This window comes from Balaenoptera physalus, assembly GCF_965194825.1.
Source record: "Balaenoptera physalus genome assembly, chromosome: 2".
Taxonomy (NCBI): Eukaryota; Metazoa; Chordata; class Mammalia; order Artiodactyla; family Balaenopteridae; genus Balaenoptera; species Balaenoptera physalus.
In genome coordinates, this window is record NC_138883.1 from 68,627,716 (window position 1) to 68,653,144 (window position 25,429).

The 25,429-nt window shown below is 37.4% G+C and overlaps 1 protein-coding gene and 2 long non-coding RNA genes across 7 annotated transcripts in view; 2 read left to right on the top strand and 1 right to left on the bottom strand.

Moving 5' to 3' along the window:
* Positions 1–25,429, bottom strand: part of LOC309656174 — an 822,990-nt gene that overhangs the window by 572,943 nt on the left and 224,618 nt on the right. The gene's annotated exons all lie outside the window — the stretch shown is intronic.
* Positions 1–25,429, top strand: part of PRKD1 (protein kinase D1) — a 466,527-nt gene that overhangs the window by 284,640 nt on the left and 156,458 nt on the right. For all 5 annotated transcript variants that reach the window (XM_082452100.1, XM_082452099.1, XM_082452098.1 and 2 more), the window contains one exon: positions 14,753–14,891. In XM_082452100.1, the coding sequence (XP_082308226.1) occupies positions 14,753–14,891 (139 nt within the window). The remainder of the gene's footprint in view (positions 1–14,752; positions 14,892–25,429) is intronic.
* LOC309656158 lies at positions 615–14,333 on the top strand. The gene is made up of 2 exons (XR_014261188.1): positions 615–693; positions 1,106–14,333. It is a non-coding gene; the product is annotated as an uncharacterized lncRNA (long non-coding RNA).

The window sequence follows — 25,429 nt, forward strand, 5'->3', positions numbered from 1 at the left end:
TATAAGCAAATTAGATCATAAAATACCAAGGGAACAGGATGAAGAATGGCAAGAAGTTAGCTTTTGGGGGATTGTCTGTGGTAACTAAGATAAAGTCATGAATTTTAGGCAGCAAAAATAAAGAGGATATCTTAGATTTTCATGAAGGTGGGGCCTATTTGTCTATTGTTTACCACTGTGTCTCCAGGCACCCAATAAAATAAAAATATAAACTTGTACTGGAATAACTTATGTCACGAAGTATTAGTATAGTTATTGGCAGGCTAGCTATTATTGTTTTTCTTCTTGAAAATACAAGTTATTTTATATTAGCATACATATGTATTTATAGGTGACCTTTGATATGTATGAAAAGTGAAAGAAACTAACCTACTTAATGCTAAGTCATAGTATAGGGTTTCACCTTTATATTCATCTGTACTATATACTCTAAATCAAAGAACACAAACATCTGTAGTTTTTTTTTCCCCCTCAGTGTTTCATCCTTTACTTCCACCTCACTTGGAATCCAGTGTACTTGCTCTCTCTCACCATTTTTCAGATTTAGTCTTTGCAAATTATCTATATCTGCCTTTATGAGCGACAGTATCAGAAGATTGGTCAGTTTTGCTGGAAATATAATACATTTCTCTATGACCCAATAACTTGAGTCAAGGTCCAAGCCATCACAGATATTTGTAAGAGCCTTTGCAGGTATCTTTTTTTTTTTTTTTTTTAAATGTATAATACAGAATTATTAACTATAGTCATGATGCTGTATTACTAAGATTTTTTATAACTGAAAGTTTGTGCTTTTTTTTTTTCTTTTTAAAGATTTATTTATTTTATTGATTGATTGATTGCTATGTTGGATCTTCGTTTCTGTGCGAGGGCTTTCTCTAGTTGCGGCAAGCGGGGGCCACTCCTCATCGCGGTGCGCGGGCCTCTCACTATCACGGCCTCTCTTGTTGCGGAACACAGGCTCCAGACGCGCAGGCTCAGCAATTGTGGCTCACGGGCCTAGTTGCTCCGCGGCATGTGGGATCTTCCCAGACCAGGGCTCGAACCCGTGTCCCCTGCATTGGCAGGCAGACTCTCAACCACTGCGCCACCAGGGAAGCCCCAGGTATCTTTTTAATACAAGTTTAGACAGGTCTTTGTAGCTGGGGCCAAAACCTTTTCTTGACAAGAGCTCAGCTGAGGACATCTGGCCACTTAGAAATGAATTGAAAGGCTAATTTATTAAATGTTACTTCTGGTGGGGTGGCAGGTGGTTTTATTATCTTTGGCCACTCGTGACTCTTCCAAAAGCTATAGCATTCTTTCCAGAAGCTGTATAGCATTTTATAAGGGGAGAAAAAATTCTTTCCTATCTTGGGGAACATCAAAGTAAATGAGAGAAAATGTTTTAATTTTGATCCTATAAATCAGATGCACTGCCTGCTTATCAGTACAAAGAAGAAAAAAAAAAAATACACCAGCTCCTTGGGGATTTGGTTTTAAGGAAATGAGATTTTTATCCATGGAACCAAAGGATCATTAACAGCACAATCAGAACAATGGAATTCCACAGTATGGATGCCAACATGCAAATCTATGGCCCTTGCTTGGTTCTAGTACAGTACTTGGAATTAACGCAGTAACATTACAGTATAAATAAATACAAGGAAGGGAGTTGTTTAAAAATCAGTTAATTTATTTTCACCAAAAATAGGTTAGTTTTGAAGAAACATATCTTACATATAATGAATAGATGTATCAGAAAATTCACAAAACTGGGAGTGAAGAAGGTCTTAGCCTACCTAGCCTTTTGAGTTCCAGGATGTGGCTAGAGTCAATTAGAAATTACATGAGCTGTATTGGAGCTATAAGGAGCCAAGCAGAAATGGCAGAACACTGAGCATGCCTGACGTATGCAGCTGAGTTGTCCCTCCTCTGGAGTTTCTGATGAAGAACAGAGTGGCTGGAAAATCTTGCTTTTCTTATAGCTAACTTACTTATAACTAAATGTTGTAATTATTATCTATAATAACAACAACAAACACTTATCAAGCGTTTACCGTGGGTCTGGCCCTATTAGAAATACTTTACTTATGTTCATTTAATCACTACAGTGGTCCTGGGAGGCAATCAATCAATAAACAACTAAACAAGTATATGTGTGTATGTATTGAATATATATATGTATTCATATACATGGATGATGTATATCACATATATACACATATATGTGTCAAATATAGAAATATGATTTGGACACAAGTTTCTTTATAAACATTAATTATGATAATGTGCATGGTGGGTTTGCAAGAAGGGCATAGTGTATGACACATTTTCCAAATTTATTTCAAACCTTATTGTCATAGAGCTTCATAGAGCTTCTCATGGAGTCAATACATATGCTTTGAGAGATATTAATTTAGTCATTGAACTCAGGTCTAGGTCTAAGTCCAGGGGATTCTTAAATGAATGAGTGTTTTGTTGGGTTTCATGTGGTATCAGAGCTACAAAGCAGCTCCTGCCGCAGGCATTGGACCCAGTGCGTATGACCGTGGGATCTGAAGGGGTGATGCCAGCAATACTTTTTTCTACCCTTAATCAAAGGAGACTTAGAGCCATTATTTTTAAGGATAATAAAGAACATGTAAGATTTCTGCACAGATGCTTGCTCTGCTGGGAGCTCCAGCCTCCTGCCACCCTCCATCTGAAGTTACTGAGTTTGAGCATTGGATCTGAGCTAAAATGTAATCTCTTCAGGGGAGTCTTTCCTGATCCCCTGTCTAGTCCTTTGTCATAGTCCTTGATCATATGCTCTCTTAGAATGGCGCTCCATTTCTTTGTAACATTGATCTCACTGTGCCGTTACACTCTCATTAGTGCTATACTGCCTCATGTCTGTCTCCCCTACTTGTGCTCTCCTGCTTCTACAGCCTCCCCTGACTTATCTCATGACAATGGGGACCATCTCTGGTTTGACTTATCATCATATCTCTAGCTAGGGACACAGTGCCTAAGTGTCTGCTTCATTCCTGAGTGAATGAAGGACCATGAGCCCTTGTGGTGTGCCCAATATCTGTACCTACCTCTTGTGAGAGGTGTTATGTGTATTCTGTGCGCTGTGGTGATCCAGGGAAACTCTCGTCATGAGTGTTGGATTCATGACATCAGCTTTTCAATTTCATTTGGAAAACCAGTGTCTATACTCATTCCTTTTTCCTCTAAGGCATATCATTCAGATAGCTTTGGTAAGAAAAGTATTTTACCTCCAAACCGTTAGGAAATGTCCATTTCTGTACTTATGACCTGGGGTTCTGTATTTACGATCCAGGCAGTTCTCCTCTCTTCCACACCTATCTCCAGTGTTGTTATAATCCCTGATTTTTACACATACTTAGATCTATCCCATTATTCTTTTTAATGAAAATTACCTAGAATAAAATTAATTTAGTAAAATTAAACATTTTAGAACATGACAGTAAACAGTTAAAAAGGAGATGGTTTACTTATTTAGTTAGCTATTTTACTGAAGATTGATTTTTTTTTTAAACTGACTTTCATAAATTGGCAAACTGTTTATGGAGTCCTATAATTATTTGAAGTTAGTACCATCTTTAAGGATTACATATATACTTTGTTGCAAATGTGTACTATTAAATTAGCATTTCCTAATCATTGGCCTATGTATGTCTAATGTTAAAATTTAGTTTTAATATAATGGAAAAGTATACTTCCTGCATCTGAAATACAAACCCAAATTGTGTGCACTAATAGAGTTAGCCTTTCTTTATCATCATCAATGAAGATGGTAGTCAGATGTACAAACTTAACAAATAAGAGTACATTTTATTTTTCAATTTTATTTTAGATAATTTAATGGAAATCTTTTCAAATGTATTATTCGGTACTACATATATGTTTATTTTTATCTAAAAGATCAATAATTCTGTAAATATTAATTGCAGTTCCATGTAATGCAATACTCCTTTGAGGGTCGGATGCGTAAGGCTAACAACCCCTTGTCTCAATGACCTCAGCCAGTTTTTCTGCTGCTGTAAGCTGCCATTCTGCTGTCAGCCAGCCTTCAATGAGCTACCTCACTGTCACTACCCTTTTAATGACTTGTCTGTCTAGTAAGAACTGAAGATTGCCAGGGAATAAGCTGCTACAAAGCTCATTAAGCCATTTACCTTGGTTTGTTCAGTCCAAAATCTGGAGGCCTGGGTCTGTACTTTCTGGCCAGGATAAGTGCTCAGAATTTGCAATTCTGAATCACTGTTTGCTGGACATTTGGCTACTCTTCCTGTATTTTCTTTCTAAGAAAAGCAGAACTGAGAGGAAAGATCAAGGAGTATGTTTTTAAGAGACTAGGCCACTCACCTTGTTCTGGCATTACCTAGCATTGCCACCTTGGTAATACGTTCTGGGCATCAGTCTACTTATCTCTAAATGAGAAGATACATAATCCAGAAGTTTTTCTTTTCCAGAGTTAATGATTCTTAATTTTTGGTAAAACCTTTTTAGTTGCTGTCACAGTCTTCATTTTATCCAGTACATGCATCAATTATCATTAGTTCATTAATAAGCAAACATGTAACCTTATTATGCAATGTAAAAAATCTACAGTATGCTATAATGACAGTTTTATTCAGAGTGAGACAAAGAGTGTGAAGTACATTTTTTTCCATTTTCAAGCTGCACATCCACACACCTAATTACTGTTGTGTGAATAATTTCAGAGTGCCTACTAAGACTTCTAATAGCTATCACTGACTAGTAATCTGTCAAGCTATAATGCAGGATAATATGTTTTTACACAACAATGGTGAGGCTCTCATTAATTATTACCACCTATAATTGCTAGATATGAACCTTTATTCTAAAACTTAAAAATTATATACAACAAAATAATGATTTAAAATACTTCTAGGAAGTCTATACGCAGATGTTGCAGCATTAGAGTTAATGATGTATTAAGTCATTTCTTATTGCTTTTGTCTTTTTAATAGGTGACATATTATTCAAATTGAAATAGAATAAAAGTCTCTGCCAACAATTAAGCATCACACTTAGTCACATCTGCTGCCTTAAAGATAAGCATATAATTTATTAGACAGACTTCTTTAGCAATATCTGATACAGAACATCAATATATTTATATGCCCAAGGAAGAAGAATTTATAGTCTAGCTTTATTCTCCAACGGTATTGCATGTTCAGGTTTTATGCATGTTCTGTGTCTTGTAGTATAACTGAATTTCAGATCTCATAATCAAAATCTACCATTTCACCTTTAATCTAAACTTTAATTCCAGAAGATTTCAAGCAGACCTCTCTTTGATAAAGTATATTCTTTCTTTTCTCAGATATCTTATTCCTTTTACTTTTTTACTGTAAAACATATAGAGGGTAAGGCTAAGGTCCAAATTTAAAATTATGAATGAAAATGATTGTTTAAACAATGGGATTTTGAGTTTAATGGAAAGGAGAGGGGCTAAAAAAAAGGAGATCTAAGCAGAAGAAAGTCCGTGTGTCAGATTCTAGATTTGCCTGTAGGAAAGCAAGAGTGGAATAAATTAAGGTTCTGTCTTGAATGAGAAAAGGAAGTTTTTGGCGTTGGAGTGGAGAAAGGAGGACTAACTAGAGTGACTTGTTTCTAGGTTTGGATCTTGAAGATTTCGGAAGTTGATAGACCCCTGCTGTTAGGCATACCTTTTCAAAGGCAGCATCTGGTTTGTGGAATGGAGAGTCATACGATTGCAGGTGCTCACGTGAGAGAAGGAACGACAGAGGAAGCAAGGCAAGGGTTGTGATTGTTTGCCAGGGTGATCTGCATTTGGACAGTATGCCCATGGCCCAAAAAATAGCAAAGTCAAATGGAGAACAATGCTCTGCAGTGGACAACAGTGCTGTTTCTCATGGCTGGGAAATGTACAATGAATCTTCTTAAAGTCAACACTGTAATTATCATTTAGTCTTTATTTCAGAAACTGAAATTCTTCATAGGCTTTTTAAAACTATTTCCTGAAAATAGGTATTGCAGATTTATTTATATGAATCACATCTTTCAGACTGAGAGATGAATGATTCAACCAGGGATCTCTAAGAAAATAGATTCCCACTAGGAACGATAGTAAAGTGCTACCTTTAATAGTAGTTCTTAGTTATTTTGATTCAGCGCTATTCATTTTCTGCCTAGCTTGGGTGGCATTGGGTGGAGGAGCGAAGGAGGGGAAGAAAAAAGAAAAGTCTGAAAAATTTTTTCTGGTTTCTGTTTCCTAAGATTACATTCAGACACTAGTCACATAGCTATGTGGTCATAGTGTGGAATTCTTTTCAAGTGCCTCCTTTTGAGGATATGAAATCACCAAATAAAAGAGCCTGTGCCCAAATTTGAACACATTTCAGAACTATGCCTGCAAATAATACAGATTATTCACTTTTTCTTTTATGCTTTCGTTGACACGTTATAACTTGTGTTTCTAAGTGAAAATTTAGTGTTCATGCTTTTAGTGGGCTTGAGCCATCTCATGATTTTTTTTGTCATTATAGCTGTAGTGCTATATGCACATGACACTCACCCAGTGGTTATTCACTGTATTGTTTTTTTCATGTACTTAATTTTTTATACACTTAAATTTTCAATCTGTTATTAGATGCTTTTTTAAAAAGGAGATAGGTTTAATTTCCTAGGCAAAGTTAATAATACAAGTTTATGACTCGTGTCTTAGTACTCGCCCATGAGACCCCTTGGAAGGATCCAACTGATCTTAAGGATCTACTGCTTTCAGAACCATCTTTAAGTGCCTGCCCTTTCCTGCTTTTTACAGCTCAATGGCAGCATCACTCAGGTGCAACTCCTCCAAGGGAACCCAGAGACATTTTCACCCGGTGGTTTAGGAATTCTCATTAAAATAGTTGCTTACAATGTGTCCATGTTGTCCCTGTATTCCTGGAACAAAACTTAGGGAGGATTTTGGTCAAGCTAGGAAGCGGTGGCACCTTTTTAATTCCTTTGCTCATGAAGGGTGACCAGTCATGGCACTACTTGTTGTAAAGAGTAGAGTGCTTGGAAAGTGACTTGGGAATCATCTTTGATGAGAAGAGAGCTGTATTCAACTGCCTGATGTGTTCTCTTATTGAGCAGAAAAACTGAATTTCAGGACTTTCATCGCCTTTTAGCAGCAGTAAACTGCAGTGTATTTTCATTTCCTCATCAGGCCATTTCTCTCTTTCTTCTTCTGCTTGACTGAGTCAGGGCGGCATTTGTTTCTGACATTGCTTGTTCCTCGCCCTCTGTGACTGCCCTCAACTGTGGAAGAGCAGCCTTTGTTCCTTGGCGTTCCCTTTGGCCAGGTCACATTTCAGCTACTCGTGGAAACATATATTTATTCTACTCTGGAGCACATTGTCTGGCCAGCCAAGAATTTATAGTGAAATGTAACAGTAAATTGTGCTCTGTGGTCAAAAAAAATGCCAAATGATACACACAGCAGTACAGAGATTTCCAGCATAGGGTAGAATTAAAGAGCTAAGGACCAGTGCCAGGATTGTTGGCCGTATTTTCACAGTGGCCAGGTTTGTTAGAGTCGAACTTGGAGAGAGCTTGAAATCACTTATCTCAGATGTTTGGGCTCACAACCACAAAGCCTCTGAGAAACACAGAACTGATCTTGTAATAAGCTCCAGCTGAGTTTACAAGCCTCCGAGCCTTTCTGAAAGCCTGTTTAGTTTAATGAGGGTTTTCAGATTTCAAAGCTCACACACCTTCACATAAAAACAGATGATTATGGCCAAATTGGGGAATGTTGTTCCATGAGTGTTTTCCCCAATATGTTCTCTTCTCAGTTGTCAGGCATTGTTCCTTTACACTTTTCACCTTCCAGGCATCATTTTTAAGTACAATTTTTGAAAGTCTTATTGTATATAGTTTCCATTCAAGCAGAATGTTACATTACATAAAAGAAACGGTTTTCTCTTAACAGGAAAAGACAAATATGCATATATTTTATTCTGGTCAATAAAAAGAAGGTACAATCTTAAAAAAAATCGAACCCTTAACTTCTGCTGCCATGACAGCTGTCCCGAGAGGCTGCATCTCCACGTTCACCCCTGTACCCTGCTTCGCAAGGCTCTACAACCTGTTTCTGAACGTCTTGTTAATGAAGAGAGAAAAGCCATGTCTGTGACCCAGTAGGAAGGAATGTGGGAGAGTGCCTAGCCACACCTCAGTCATTTATGTATTGGACAAACAACCTTCAAGAACATTTATAACACTAACTTCATTTTTTCAATTTAGCCTTTTAAAATAATAGCTTTAATGTGTGGCATATATTGGTATTATTCTACTTATTCTGATTTTTCCAAATGTGTTCTGAGTCACCCTTAGAAAGAAACATAATTGGGATGTGAGGCATTCAAGCCTTACTTGAATACCAAATCTTTGATTACATTATACCCATGGTCTTACAAAGAGGCATGACACAGAGTGTAATGTCCACATGTCATCAATACAGGACCACAAGGGAATGGTATATACAGATGTCCAAGGGCCATGTGCATAAAGCCGGGTTGCGCTGAAATTGTGATGAGCCAGCAGAATCCTTGTCTCCTAAGCCCCTCTTCGGTATTCCCACCTATTCTTCCACCACACAGGCACATTGACAAGGTATTTGTTAGACGATACGGTAAAGTTCAGCTCTTCTTTGGGGAAACAATTGCTGTTTCATCTCTTCCTTTCCAGCTGTTATTTTCTATTCACTCCAGCTCAAGTACTGAATCTCTTGAATTTTCTCTTCTCTCTTGAGTCAGAATCAGCTACCCATGGTTTTTGAAAGAATATGGTAAGAGGAACTGTGCATTAATTAGTGTATTATATTTTGAAGAACATTTGTATTCCAATCAGGGACAATCCTTTAACAGTTAAAGTGTAACTCAGGATAGGTCAAACTATGTTTTGAGAGTTATATGATAATTATTAATTTTTAATTCTTACTTCATTAAATATACTTTGCATTTATTTCAATGTAATATTAAAAATGTACTCTTACTAACTATGGATGTTTTATTTTTCTTTAATTTACTTTTCTTGCAAATGCTATTTGCATAGAATTAAGTAGTCAAAAGTTTGGGTAGAAAAGATCAGTATTCTATATTGAAAAAGCACATGAGACTTTGGCTTTCATTCACAAGGAATATCTGGTATGGGACATGCTCACCTGCCCCAAACAAATAGAAAATAATACAAAATACATAAAATGCCTGTTAAAGACACTGGCCAACAGGCAATGCAGAGTGACCCCTGAGAAAAGGAAACAAACAAGGTAGGTATTACAGTCATCTGAGGTTTAGTGCAGGCAGAGAGAACCCAAGAAGAGCCTAGTTCTGTGGCTGCATAGAGGAGACAGGTAATAGAGCTCAAGGTGCCCAAGTCAACAGAATTTTTAGGGGAAGAATACTGGAAAGTTAGGACCTATACAAAGGAAGAGCTCCAGAAATCTGGTTAAGGGTCCACTTGAATATTGGACTGAATACAAGTCCATAGGGTAAAAATCTGTGAGGCAGAATAAAGAGCAACTGTTGGGAAGCTATGAAATGAAAACTTTTCAGAGCCCATATAGGGCTGTGAGATGGTCGATTTCCTACCAGACAAATAGAAGAGATTTCACTGAACATTTGAAGTGTTCTATAGAGATACAGAGTCATGCATTAGTAGTGGGACTAAATTATCCCTAGAACAACTATTATTCTAGAGCTGCCATAACAAAGCTTAAAAGTTAGCCTTGAAAAGATAAAAGCCAGTCTGCAAGTACCTTAATGTTTTGCCAAAACAAATATCAGTGTTCTTTAAAGGAAGACAACAGCGTACAACTGTTCACATTAATTCATAAAATCTGGCATCTAATTTAAAAAACACAGGTATAAAAAAGCAGGAAAATGTGACCCATAACCAGGATTAAAAGAGCTAATGGAAACAGTACAGAAATGGTAGAGGTGATGGACTTAGCAGAAAAGAACTTTCATGGTTACATGAAAATATGAGGTGAAAGACTTGTACACTAAAAGATCTCTGAAAGAAATTTAAGCAAAGACAAATAAATAGAAAACATCACATGAACATGTATTGGGAGAATTAATATTGTTAAAATGTCCATACTACCCCAAGCAACCTACAGATTCAATGCAATCCCTATCAAAATCCCAAGGCATTTTTTACAGAAGTAGAAAAAACAATCCTAAAATTCCTATGGAATCACAAAAGACTCCCAAACAGCCCAAGCAATTATGAGCAAGAAAAATAAAGCTGGAGGCATGACACTTCCTGATTTCAAAATATATTATAGTAATCAAACAGTATGACATAAAAACAGATATATAGACCAATGGCCAGACTAATCAAGCAAAAAAGAGAGAGGACACAAATTACAAATATAAGAAAATAATAGACATCACTACAGACATTAAAGGGTGATAAAGGAATAATATGAAAAAACTTTTTGCCTGTAAATTCAGCAACTTGGATGAAATGAATTGGTTCCTTGAAAGATTCAAAATGCCAAAGCTCACTTAGAGGAAATTGAAATCTAAGTAGTGATATATATATTAAGAAAATTGAATATATAATTTTAATCCTTCCAAAAAAAATAATTCCAGGCTCAGATGGCTTTGCTGGAGAATTCTACCAAACATTTAAGGAAGAATTTATACCAGTTTTATACAGATCTTCCAGAATATGCAAAAAATGAACCTTAATCCATATTTCTTACTTTATTAAAAAATTACCTCAGAGTGGATCATAGACCCAAATGTAAAACCCCAAACAATAAAATTTGCAGAATAAAACATAGGAAAAAATCTGTTACCTTAGGTTATACAAATATTTATTAAATATTAAACCAAAACCATGACCCATGAAGAGATTTTGATAAATTGGGTTTCATAGAAATTAAAAACTTTAGAAAATAGTGTTAAGGGGATGAAAAGACAAGCCACAGACTGGAAGAAAATATCTGTGAAACATGTATTTGATGAACAGCTTTTATCTACAATATATAAAGAGCTATCAGAACTCAACAATAAGAAAATAACTCAATTTTTAAAATGGGCAAATGAATTGAGTAGATGTGTCTGTGTGTGTGTATGTGTTAAATAAGTACAAGAAATGATGCTCAATATCATTAGTCACTAGGGAAAAGTAAATTAAGACTATGAGATACCATTATACACCTATTAGAATGTCTAAAATTTAACAACCCAACATTGCCAAGTGCTGTCAAAGATGCAGAGCAACAGGAACTCTCATGCATTGCTGGTGAGAATGCAAAATTGTATAGCCACTTTGAAAACAGTTTGGCAGTTTCTTATGAAGTTATCCAGATACTTCCATATGCCCCAGAAAAATAAAAACTTACTATGTTCAGGCAAAAACCTCTAAGTGAACATTTATAGCACCTTTATTTGCAATAGTCAAAAACTGGAACTAACTTAAATGCCCCTCCACTGACTGAGGAATAGATACTTACACTGTGGTACATCCATACACACAATGGAACAATCCTCAGCAGTGAAAAGGAGTAGATTAATGATACATGCAACAGCATGGACAAATATCAGCTTCACTGCACTAAGTCAAGTCAGATTCAAAATTATGTATGTATTGTATGATACCATTTATATCACATTCTTGAAAAGACCAAACTATAGGGACAGGAACTGTTCTGTATGTTGGCTGTGATGTGTGTACTACATATATGGCATGTGGTTATCGTATACGTCTTTCAAAACTTTCAGAACTGCACACTAAAAGGGGCAAATTTTACTGTATGTTTATTATACTTTAATCAGCCATTTATAATAGCAGAAAAATATAAAAACTTAGAGATAAATTTAGCAAATATATCTAAGATATGTACACTGAAAACTACAAAACATTTTTGAGAGCAATTTAAAGGAAACTAATAAATAGGGCGATATGCCATCTTGTTCATAACAAAATAGAAGTCTCCACATTGTTAAAATATAGATCTATACCCAGGTTGATCTATGTTTCAATGTAGTATCATTGAAAAATCACAGCAGATTTATTTTGTAGAAATTGACACAGTGATTCTAAAATGTGTATGGAAATTCAGAAGACCTATAATATCCAAAGCAATGTTGAAAAGGAAAAAGATGGAGAGCTTACACTAACTGAATTCAGGCTTAGTATAAAGCTCCAGTAATAAGTATAATGTGTTATTGACGTAAAGGTAGTTATATAATCAAACATACACTTATATGACCCAGAAATTCTTTTCCTAGATATTTACTCATAAGAAATGAAAAACATATACCCATCGAAACACTCATACATAAATGTTCATAGCTTTATTATTTGTAATAGCCACAAATTGGGGGGAAAAATACGAATGTCCATCTGTGGGTGCACAGATCAGCAGTTATCCTAGATCCACATAATGAAATGGTAATAACATAATAAAAACAGGTGAATCTCAAATACAGTATGTGTAAATGAGTCTCAAAAACATAATGAGCAAAAGAAGCCAGCCAAAAAAAGTACATAGTGCATGTTGTATGATTTCATTTGTATGAAATTCTATAGCTGGCGAACTAATCTTTGGTGACAAAGTAAAACTGTGTTGAGTCAAGATTGTGGGTAGCATCAACTGCAGGGGGTACAATAAAATTTGGGGGGTTGATGAAAATGTTTCATGGCTTGGTTGTGATTTTGGTTTCATGCGTGCCGGGGCAAGAGTCAAAACTCATAGACTTATATCCATTTTATTTATTGTAAATTACACATCAAATGAGGTTGATTTTTAAAATAGTACATGAACTATTTGTTGCTTTAGTTTAGAAAATGGTATTTTAGTTTTTTCCTTTCCTTGCACTCTAATAATATTATTGGAGAAATTACAAAAAAAGGGAACTATTATTTTTGTTTTAATTAGCGCAGTGGAAACAGTGACATCATTTCAGCTGTTGCATTTTATTTTACAGAAGCCAGCTTTACTAAGTGATACACAGAAGTAGTTTTAAGCCTGGTTGTCAACAGACTCTTAAGAGCAAGAGGATGTTCTGTATATACTTTTTTTTTAAAAATTAATTAATTAATTTATTTTTGGCTGTGTTGGGTCTTCGTTTCTGTGCAAGGGCTTTCTCTAGTTGTGGCAAGTGGGGACCGCTCTTCATCGCGGTGCGCGGGCCTCTCATTATCGCGGCCTCTCTTGTTGCGGAGCACAGGCTCCAGACGCGCAGGCTCAGTAGTTGTGGCTCACGGGCCTAGTTGCTCCGCGGCATGTGGGATCTTCCCAGACCAGGGCTCGAGCCCATGTCCCCTGCATTGGCAGGCAGATCCTCAACCACTGCGCCACCAGGGAAGCCCTATACTTATTTTTAATTCACACAAAATGTCTTACATGATCGTAGCCCCTAGTTTTATTAATAAGAAAAATAAGGAAGAATGCATAATATATTGTATTTATCTTCAGAAGATCTCATATTCTGGACATTTCTTCATGACAGTAGCTCCTTAAAGTCCACCTTTATTGACATACGTGTCAGAAATATCACCAGTTTCAGGAACAAGACAATTTTCTCTCCTTGACTTATGACCTTTTCCCACACATGGCAAATATCAATTTATAAAAGAAATAACAATTGCTAATTATGTGAAAATATCATATATAAGAAAAGAGCCCTTTTCGCATACCTATTAGCCTAGGTTGTTTTAATAAAAATATTCAATGCTAATACAGACGGATCTTTGCTTACACTGTTCATGAGATTGTGGTTTGTAATAAGTTTGAAGTTGGCTTTAAGATTCTTAAGGATGTTCCTACCCTTTGATCAAATAATTCTACTTTTAAGACGGAATTCAACAACCAGGACTATGGTTTGAATTTAGAGTTCTTTCTTGTGTTAGAAGGAAGAGAGGAAATGAAAGGAATAATATTAATTGTTAATATTCTAATAGTTATTGCTAATATCAGAATTTTTTAGGTTTCCCATTAAAAAAATATCATTCATTTAGCTTTCATTATATGCCTGCTATTGGGAGATAGTCTTGAGTAATAAACTCTTGGATTTATCCCTGTGAGGAGAATATAAACTATGTATACTTAAAATGAATTGACTTCTAGCTATTGTACTTGTCTATTTAACCTAGATTGCATGAAAACTAAATGAAATGTACGGGCAGCAACAAAAGGGAGAGTTGGGTTGTCTCCTCTGGTGCTTTCCTGAATCAAAGAATCTAGATAACACCTCTGCCCACACACAGAACATGTTTAGATTTATTGAGTCATCTCTTATTTTTGAATATGCCAAAATGGACTGACCTTTTTTTTTTTTTTTTTTTTTTTTGCAAATAAATTGCAACAATATTTGTAATGGAATTGTAACAAACTAACTCCCATTTTAATGTAATTGAATTGCTATAAATCATGTGAAAATGCACAGTTCTTACCACCTATTGTATTTCTTGACTGCCTTACTGCCAGGACATTCTTTGAATCTTATCTCAGATTCTCTTGTTTTCTTGCTCTCTAATTAGAAGATCATTTTGTCATTATTGCCCTTATGATATGTGATTTCTTTCCTCCTGCTTTGGAGTCATGTCAATATCAATTTGGCCATTCTTTTTTATTTTTTGATGTTCTAGATATTTTGAACTTTTCTAATTAGCTTGTGTTGGTGCCCTGACATTTGTTTATTTGGTTTTGATTAAATTTAGGAAGATTTTGACATTTAACCTGTTGTGGTATTTGTATTTACAGTTCCCTGAATGTGGTTTCTATGGAATGTACGATAAGATCCTGCTTTTTCGCCACGACCCTACCTCTGAAAACATCCTTCAGCTGGTGAAAACGGCTAGTGATATCCAGGAAGGCGATCTTATTGAAGTTGTCTTGTCAGGTAGGATACTTTTTCCCTCTCTCCGTAGATAAATAATTTGTATCTGGAGAATTCTTGGCCATATGTTTTTAAGGCAGCATAGAAAACAAACATCAAACCCAGCCCCATGAGGAAATTTTAGGGCTCTGTCTATGTGAACTTTCAATATTATTTTGAAAAAAGCAAAAGGTTTCCCTTGAATTGGCTCTTTCCCTAGCCAGTCCTGTCCCAGTCACTTCTCCCAACTTCACGCTCTCCCCAGGCTTCCAACAACACACATGAATACCTTTATTCGTTACCTTAGATCATTTGGAAGAGCAGTAAAAGCCAACAAAAACAAACTCACCAATAGTGAAGCTAAGACAGATGTCAGGGCCCCAAATGTACTGAATGTCTGGAAGCCAAGGGCTAGGGAACGATTGCTTTAGTCGGGTCAGAAATCCAGTAACTACTAGCCAAGACCAAGTTGGAAACCAGAGCTCAGGAGTTGCAGCAGGTCAGGCTGTGCTGTGTGACTTTAGCTAACTCACTCCCTGAGAAATGGCTGCGTTTCCCTCTGCCCAGATTTATATTTCTTTTTTTTTTTTAAAAGCAACTTTAATTATTTATTTATTTATTTATTTATTTATTTTGGCTGTGTTGAGTCTTCATTTCTGTGCGAGGGCTTCCTCTAGTTGCGGCAAGCGGGGGCCACTCTTCATCGCGGTGCACGGGCCTCTCACTATCGCGGCCTCTCTTGTTGCGGAGCACAGGCTCCAGACGCGCAGGCTCAGCAATTGTGGCTCACGGGCCTAGTTGCTCCGCGGCATGTGGGATCTTCCCAGACCAGGGCTCGAACCCGTGTCCCCTGCATTGGCAGGCAGATTCTCAACCACTGCGCCACCAGGGAAGCCCAGATTTATATTTCTTGTTTAGGATTTAGAAGTTAGTAATCGGACTGTGCCTGTCAATACAGAAAAAAATTTAACTTTTTAAAGAAATGCCAGAGAGCACCTGTAGCAGGGACCCTAACAGCAATGATCAGTGCCCTATTCTGAAGAGGTACAGGTTTCTATTGTTTACTTTTGTTAAAATTGAGTCATTATTGAGAAACACAGATTACATGGCTCTTTCTCCCTTCTTTGCTTGCTATCTCTTTGACTAAAGGAAATTCATTCGCTTTAAAAATGATTCTAGGCTTCATTTCCTCAAGTTCCAGAGCCCAGTACTTGGATGCACTGATTATAATTCACTTGGTCTTTGTTTTGATTCAGTCCAATTCGTGTTGTCTGTATTGATCTATCATTGTGACAGGTCCTGGGATTGCCACATTTTCACTGGGTAGGTAGATCCTATAAAACAACTTGGTTTAGCTAGATAAAAGTAATAATTTTCCAGTTGTTTATAAGTTTGCCAGTTGCTAAACAAACCAAAAAAGGAAAAGTTTTCATTTTTTAAATTTGGGGGGCAGGGGTAGAAATCACTTGCTTTGAGTTATCCTTTTTACCTTTCTTTGGCTCCTTTGACATTGGCTCACCAAGCCTGGCCTCACAAAACTAGTGCCTAGACATGTTGTTCTTTAAGTTTCCTGTTTCTGAACACTAGGGGCTGCCTGAAATACATTATTCAAGGACATCATACACCGGATCTATTCTCACCATAATTCATATTAGACTCATAGCAAGGCGGCTTCGCAAAGAATGTACTTTATGAGTCTTTTCCCTGTGGCCATGTCCAGAAATATATGAAGATTTTCAAGATTGCATTTCTAAATTACTTATTTTTCTTTACATTTTACTTTTGTGATCAAGCCCTTCAGAGTAGTACCAGACAGATCGAATGCAAGCTGTGTGTGGGTGTTCTTGAGCGGGGGAAGAGGTGCTGCCCGTTTGCATGTTATTCCCGCGCCCTCCATGAGCCAGACCTGCTCTGCCCCACGTTGACGCGATGCAGCCCTCTGGAGGGCCCCTGGGCACAAGGATCAGCATTCTGCTTTTCCTCTCCATCTTTGCAAGCCCAGAACCTCATTGTACCTGCACTCCTTTTGCCATCCACCCTTTATGTTCAGTGTCCTGCCTCTCCTGTGTCCCTGGCCACAGTGCTGAGGGGGCATTTAAAGGCAGCCCTTTTCCTCACCTGCTGTCGCAGCACCTGGCTCAGGAAAGCCTCTCCTACTCTGTCAGTAGCTATCTGGTTGGTAATTAAAAGGAGCCATTTTATAACAGCCTGATTCCAATTTTGAACCTTGAACCTTTGAACCCTTTTCACACTCCACGTAGTTCCACTTCACCTGAAATTATTCATCTATATATACATACATATATATATATATGTACACACACACACACACACACACACACACACACACACACACATTCAATTATGTTTAGATCTCCAGCATTTACCTGTAACTTCTTTGGTATTCTCCTACCACTCTAAGACTCAGCATTGTGATTTTCTCAAAACATGTTAAAAATGTTTTTCCTTAAAGCCTCCTAGTCCTGCATATTACAGCCCTGTTTCCCCCTCACAGCTCTTACCTTTGCTGGATGTTGTCAGTCACCTGCAGTGTAACCACAGACCTGACCTCACCAATAAGGTGTGGCCCCCGCTCTGAGATCTCCACTTGAGCGGCACCCCTCCTCCATCTTGTCAATCGCCACCAAATACACACACCCATTCCCTGTCTTTTTCACTTTAGTTTTCAATCATTAACTCCCTACCATTTTTGGACTATATTTTTCCCTTTCTTCTTTGCCCACAGCACATGGCCCACTATATGTATGTCTTACATCACTTTGATGCACTCTCGACTACTTGGTTATTGTCTTATACCTTAGCAGGCCCTGCTATACCTTTCTGTAATCTGAACTACTTTAACATCCATTTTTGCCATTCCTGTTCCTGAGCCACACATGACTGCTAGACACACGGTCCCTTGCCAACATGGCTCAAGGCAGATCTGTCTTTCACCTGGCTTTACTGTTGTTTCTCAATCTTCTTCTCCCCCCCATCCTTTTGTTACCATAGACATGAGGTTCTCAGTAAACATATGTGGGTTGCCTGAGTGACTATTGGCTATCACATTAGAAGTTATCATGTATACAAAATTTTGTAAAAATACGGATTTGTTGTAAAACTATTGGTTTTAGATATATACTCAAAACTAAACAGAAATTCAAGTCTCCTTGGTGTGCGTTTACCCAGCCCTGACAAGAAATTAGTGCCTGTGATATGGGCAGGATTGTATCGTATTATAATGTGAGGCAAGACAAATGATAGCTACTAAGACACTTCAGGCCATTGTGCAAAGGAGCTCATAAACATACTCATTCCTGAACCAGTCCCTGAAGAGAATGGATGCTATGATTGGCCAGAGAAATGTGCCATTTCCTGGAGGTGTGGTTAAGGATCAGCTTCATTCAAAATGCGGGTAAGTGGTGTAGAGGAGCAAAACATGGAACATCTTCTCTGTGGTCTTTTGACCAGTTCCAGAACATAAACATGCTCTGGAAATTTTCCTCCTAGAGACTATAATTTTACTGTTAAAATTCATTTCTCCATATTTTCTGTTTTTCCTCATTAAAAATTAAATTTGGGGAACACAGCAGGTGTCTCTTGCTCTCATTGGAGGAGCTCTCACATTCTCAGGAAGCCGCACGTGAGAGGGGCGCTTGTGCAGAAGCCGGCGGCATCTGGTCCAGCCTCCTCTGGGAGCGGGCAGGTGGCGACCCCACGCTAACCCGTGCAACTCTGTCCCGATCCCCGAATTCTCACATGGTGCCCGGACAGCCGTGTGGCTGACAGGGTCTTGGTGCTCTGGGCGGGTGTCAGACCTGTGCCTCTGAGGTGGGAGAGCTGAGTTCAGGACATTGGTCCACCAGAGACCTCCTGGCTCCATGTAATATTAAATGGCAAAATCTCTCCCAGAGATCTCCACCTCAATGCTAAGACCCAGCTCCACTCAACGACCAGCAAGCTACAGTGCTTGACACTGTATGGCAAAAAAACTAGCAAGACAGGAACACAACCCCACCCATTAGCAGAGAGGCTGCCTAAAATCATAAGGTCACAGACACCCCAAAACACACCACCAGACGCCATCCTGCCCACCAGAAAGACAAGATCCAGCCTCATCCTCCAGAACACAGACACCAGTCCCCTCCACCAGGAAGCCTACACAACCCACTGAACCAACCTTACCCACTGGGAGCAGACATCAAAAAAAATGGGAACTATGAGCCTTAAGCCTGCGAAAAGGAGACCCCAAACACAGTGAGTTAAGCAAAATGAGAAGACAGAAAAACACACAGCAGATGAAAGAGCAAGGTAAAAACCCACGAGACCAAACGAAGAGGAAATAGGCAGTTTACCTGAAAAACAAGTCAGAGTACTGCTACTAAAGATGATCCAAAATCTTGGAAATAGAATGGAGAAAATACAAGAAACGATTAACAAGGACCTAGAAGAAACAAAGAGCAAACAAACAATGATGAACAACACAATAAATGAAATTAAAAATTCTCTAGAAAGAATCAATAGAATACCTGGGGTAGAAGAACGGATAAGTGACCTGGAAGATAAAATAGTGGAAATAACTATTGCAGAGCAGTATAAAAGGAAAAGAATGAAAAGAATTGAGGACAGTCTCAGAGACCTCTGGGACAATATTAAACGCACCAACATTCGAATTATATGGGTGCCAGAAGAAGAGAGAAAGAAAGGGACTGAGAAAATATTTGACGAGATTATAGTTGAAAACTTCCCTAATATGGGAAAGGAGATAGTTAATCAAGTCCAGGAAGTGCAGAGAGTCCCATACAGGATAAATCCAAGGAGAAACACGCCAAGACACATATTAATCAAACTATTAAAAATTAAATACAAAGAAAAAATATTAAAAGCAGCAAGGGAAAAACAACAAATAACATACAATGGAATCCCCATAAGGTTAACAGCTGATCTTTCAGCAGAAACTCTGCAAGCCAGAAGGAACTGGCAGGACATATTTAAAGAGATGAAAGGGAAAAACCTACCACCAAGCTTACTCTGCCCAGCAAGGATCTCATTCAGATTCGATGGAGAAATTAAAACCTTTACAGACAAGCAAAAGCTCAGCACCACCAAAGCAGCTTTACAACAAATGCTAAAGGAACTTCTCTAGGCAGGAAACACAAGAGAAGGAAAAGACCTACAATAATAAACCGAAAACAATTAAGAAAATGGTAATAGGAACATACATATTGATAATTACCTTAAATGTAAATGGATTAAATGCTCCAACCCAAAGACATAGATTGGCTGAATGGATACAAAAACAAGACCCGTATATATGCTGTCTACAAGAGACCCACTTCAGACCTAGGGACACATACAGACTGAAAGTGAGGGGATGGAAAAAGATATTCCATGCAAATGGAAATCAAAAGAAAGCTGGAGTACCAATTCTCATATCAGACAAAATAGACTTTAAAATAAAGACTATTACAAGAGACAAAGAAGGACACTACATAATGATCAAGGGATCAATCCAAGAAGAAGATATAGCAATTGTAAATATTTATGCACCCAACATAGGAGCACCTCAGTATATAAGGCAAATGCTAACAGCCATAAATGGGGAAATGGATAGTAACACAATCATAGTAGGGGACTTTAATGGCCCACTTACACCAATGGACACATCATCCAAAATAAAAATAAATAAGGAAACACAAGCTTTAAATGATACATTAAACAAGATGGACTTAATTGATATTTATAGGACATTCCATCCCCGAACAACACAATACACTATCTTCTCAAGTGCTCATGGAACGTTCTCCAGCGTAGATCATATCTTGGGTCACAAATCAAGCCTTGGTAAATTTAAGAAAATTGAAATCATATCAAGTATCTTTTCCGACCACAATGCTATGAGACTAGATATCAACTACAGGAAAAAATCTGTAAAAAATACAAATACATAGAGGCTAAACAATACACTACTTAATAACCAAGAGATCACTGAAGAAATCAAAGAGGAAATCAAAATACACCTAGAAACAAATGCCAATGAAAACATGATGACCCAAAACTTATGGGATGCAGCAAAAGCAGTTCTAAGAGGGAAGTTTAGACCAATACAATCCTACCTCAAGAAACAAGAAACATCTCAAATAAACAACCTAACCTTACATCTAAAGCAATTAGAGAAGGAAGAACAAAAAAACTCCAAAGTTAGCAGAAGGAAAGAAATCATAAAGATCAGATCAGAAATAAATGAAAAAGAAATGAAGGAAACAATAGCAAAGATCAATGAAACTAAAAGCTGGTTCTTTGAGAAGAAAAACAAAATTGATAAACCCTTAGCCAGACTCATCAAGAAAAAAAGGGAGAAGACTGAAATCAGTAGAATTAGAAATGAAAAAGGAGAAGTAACAGCTGATACTGCAGAAATACAAAGGATCATGAGAGATTACTACAAGCAACTGTATGCCAATAAAATGGACAACCTGGAAGAAATGGACACATTCTTAGAAAAGCACAACCTTCCGAGACTGAACCAGGAAGAAATAGAAAGTACAAACAGACGAATCAGAAGCACTGAAATTGAGCCTGTGTTTAAAAATCTTCCAAAAAACAAAAGCCCAGGACCAGATGGCTTCACAGGTGAATTCTATCAAACATTTAGAGAAGAGCTAACACCTATCCTTCTCAAACTCTTCCAAAATATAGCAGAGGGAGGAACACTCCCAAACTCATTCTACAAGGCCACCATCACCCTGATACCAAAACCAGACAAAGATGTCACAAAGAAAGAAAACTACAGGCCAACATCATTGATGAACATAGATGCAAAAATCCTCAACAAAATACTAGCAAACAGAATCCAAAAGCACATTACAAGGATCATACACCCTGATCAAGTGGGATTTATCCCAGGAATGCAAGGATTCTTCAATATATGCAAATCAAGCAATATGACACATCATATTAACAAACTGAAGGAGAAAAACCATATGATCATCTCAATAGATGCAGAAAAAGCTTTCGACAAAATTCAACACCCATTTATGATAAAAACCCTCCAGAAAGTAGGCATAGAGGGAACTTACCTCAACATAATAAAGGGCATATATGACAAACCCACAGCCAACATTGTTCTCAATGGTGAAAAAGTGAAAAAATTTCCACTAAGATCAGGAACAAGACAAGGTTGGCCACTCCACCACCATTATTCAACATAGTTTTGGAAGTTTTAGCCGCAGCAATAAGAGAAGAAAAAGAAATAAAAGGAATCCAAATCGGAAAAGAAGAAGTAAAGCTGTCACTTTTTGCAGACGACATGATACTATACACAGAGAATCCTAAAGATGCTTCCAGAAAACTACTAGAGCTAATCAGTGAATTTGGTAAAGTAGCAGGATACAAAATTAATGCACAGAAATCTCTTGCATTCCTATACACTAGTGATGAAGAATCTGAAAGAGAAATTAAGGAAACACTCTCATTTACCATTGCAACGAAAAGAATAAAATACCTAGAAATAAAATACCTAGAAACCTACCTACCGAGACAAAAGACCTGTATGCAAAAACTATAAGACACTAATGAAAGAAATTAAAGATGATACCAACAGATGGAGAGATATACCATGTTCTTGGATTGGAAGAATCAACATTGTGAAAATGACTATTCTACCCAAAGATATCTACAGATTCAATGCAATCCCTATCAAACTACCAATGGCATTTTTCACAGAACTAGAAAAAAATTTGCACAATTTGTATGAAAACACAAAAGACCCTGAATAGCCAAAGCAATCTTGAGAAAGAAAAACGGAGCTGGAGGAATCAGGCTCCCAGACTTCAGACTATACTACAAAGGTACAGTAATCAAGACAGTATGGTACTGGCACAAAAACAGAAATATAGATCAATGGAACAGGATAGAAAGCCCAGAGATGAACCCACGCACATATGGTCACCTTATCTTTGATAACAAAGGCAAGAATATACAATGAAGAAAAGACAGCCTCTTCAATAAGTGCTACTGGGAAAACTGGACAGCTACATGTAAAAGAATGAAATTAGAACACTTCCTAATACCATACCTAAAAGAAACTCAAAATGGATTAAAGACTTGAATGTAAGGCCAGACACTATAAAGCTCTTAGAGGAAAACATAGGCAGAACACTCTATGACATAAAGCACAGCAAGATCCTTTTTGACCCACCTCCTAGAGGAATGGAAATAAAAACAAAAATAAACAAATGGGACCTAATGAAACTTAAAAGCTTTTGCACAGCAAAGGAAACCATAAACAAGACGAAAAGACAACCCTCAGAATGGGAGAAAATATTTGCAAATGAAGCATCTGACAAAGGATTAATCTCCAAAATTTACAAGCAGCTCATGCAGCTCAATATCAAAAAAACAAACAACCCAATCCCAAAATGGGCAGAAGACCTAAATAGACATTTCTCCAAAGAAGATATACAGATTGCCAACAAACACATGAAAGGATGCTCAACATCACTAATCATTAGAGAAATGCAAATCAAAACTACAATGAGGTATCACATCACACGAGTCAAAATGGCCATCATCAAAAAATCTACAAACAATAAATGCTGGAGAGGGTGTGGAGAAGAGGAAACCCTTTTGCACTGTTGGTGGGAATGTAGATTGATGCAGCCACTATGTAGAACAATATGGAGGTTCCTTAAAAAACTAAAAGTAGAACTACCATAGGACCCAGCAATCCCACTACTGGGCATATACCCTGAGAAAACCATAATTCAGGAAGAGTCATGTCCCACAATGTTCATTGCAGCTCTGTTTACAATAGCCAGGATATGGCAGCAACCTAAGTGTCCATTGATAGATGAATGGATAAAGAAGATGTGGCACACATATACAATGGAATATTACTCAGCCATAAAAAGAAATGAAATTGAGTCATTTGTAGTGAAGTGGATGGACCTAGAGTCTGTCATACAGAGTGAAGCAAGTCAGAAAGAGAAAAACAAATACCGTAGGCTAACACATATATATTGAATCTAAAAAAAAAAATGTTTATTAAGAACCTAGGGGCAGGACAGGAATAAAGACACAGATGTAGAGAATGGACTTGAGGACACAGGGAGGGAGACGGGTAAGCTGGGACGAAGTGAGAGAGTGGCATGGACATATATACACTACCAAATGTAAAAGAGATAGCTAGTGGGAAGCAGCCGCACAGCCCAGGGACATCAGCTCGGTGCTTTGTGCCCACCTAGAGGGGTGGGATAGGGAGGGTGGGAGGGAGATGCAAGAGGGAGGAGATATGGGGATATATGTATATGTATATAGTTGATTCACTTTGTTATAAAACGGAAACTAACATACCATTGTAAAGCAATTATACTCCAATAAATTTGTTTAAGAAAAAAATTAAATTTTTCTCTGTAGTTTGACATAAACATATTCTGATTCTTTTCATGTTTAACCAACATTCCACCAAAAGGAACATTTTCTGGCATAGTACAGTAATAAAATGTGAGAAAATGTGGAAAAAATTAATTTTCAGGAATGTTATACACTCTTGTCTCTTCAGACAGCATCAAGAATTTTCTCTTGCTTGTGTCATTTTCTGCTGAGACCGTTCATCATCTGTTAGTACTAACTAGACTGCTCCTGGCTAATTTGCTGGCTTCCCCCACCAATCCCCGCTTTTTTTTTTTTTTTTTTTTGGAAAACATGGTATGGTTGAACTAATGCTTTTAGAACCAGTAAGCCAGGAAAAGATTGCTCATGGGTGGATGGGTTGGGTTATGGAGGGGAAAAAAAAAACAAAACAAAACTCTATGGAAGTTTCCCAACCATATATACTCCCATGGCTGGCAAACTTTCTCTGTCTGTTGACCAAAGGGTTAGCATTGTTACTATTGTTATGAAGTAGGAAAACACTGCAAATGGAAATTTCTTTTACTAAAGCCAATGTCAAGTTCAAGTGTATGGTACTGAACTGTAAATAAAGTTCATGGAATTTATCTGAAGTCTTCTGCATGATGGATCTCTATTTGAAGCATGGTAATTCATCCGTAGCAAAGCATATTAATAACAGGACTGGATTCATATGACTCAACCCTTTGTTGCTTTGTTTTCTTTGGACTTGAGCTCTAATAATTGTCTATATGTGTGTATGTATCAATCTTGTAGGTGATTAAATAGACAAGGACTACAAGAATTTCTCAAATAAAATCACAGTTTTAAAGTCTTAGAGCTAAGTGTTAAACCTTTCCTTCTTTTATTAATAGTAAAAACCCACATTTTTTCCTGGGAAATTTTTGTTATCTTTTATAGTAGATTATGCTGTATTATTTATAACTTTTGCAGAATGCTGTTTCCACATGTGGTTATTGGTTCCCCACTCTCTAGAGATGGGAGCCTCCTTAGAAAGCTAGTACTATAGCCCAGGCAGAAGGGTATGGACCTATTCTCAGGCAGTGACAGAAGAGCTGGAAATGAGGTACAGAGATCAAGAGATATTTTAGAGGTAAAATTAAAGAGATATAATAACCATTTGTATATAGTTGATGAAGGAGATGAGAAAA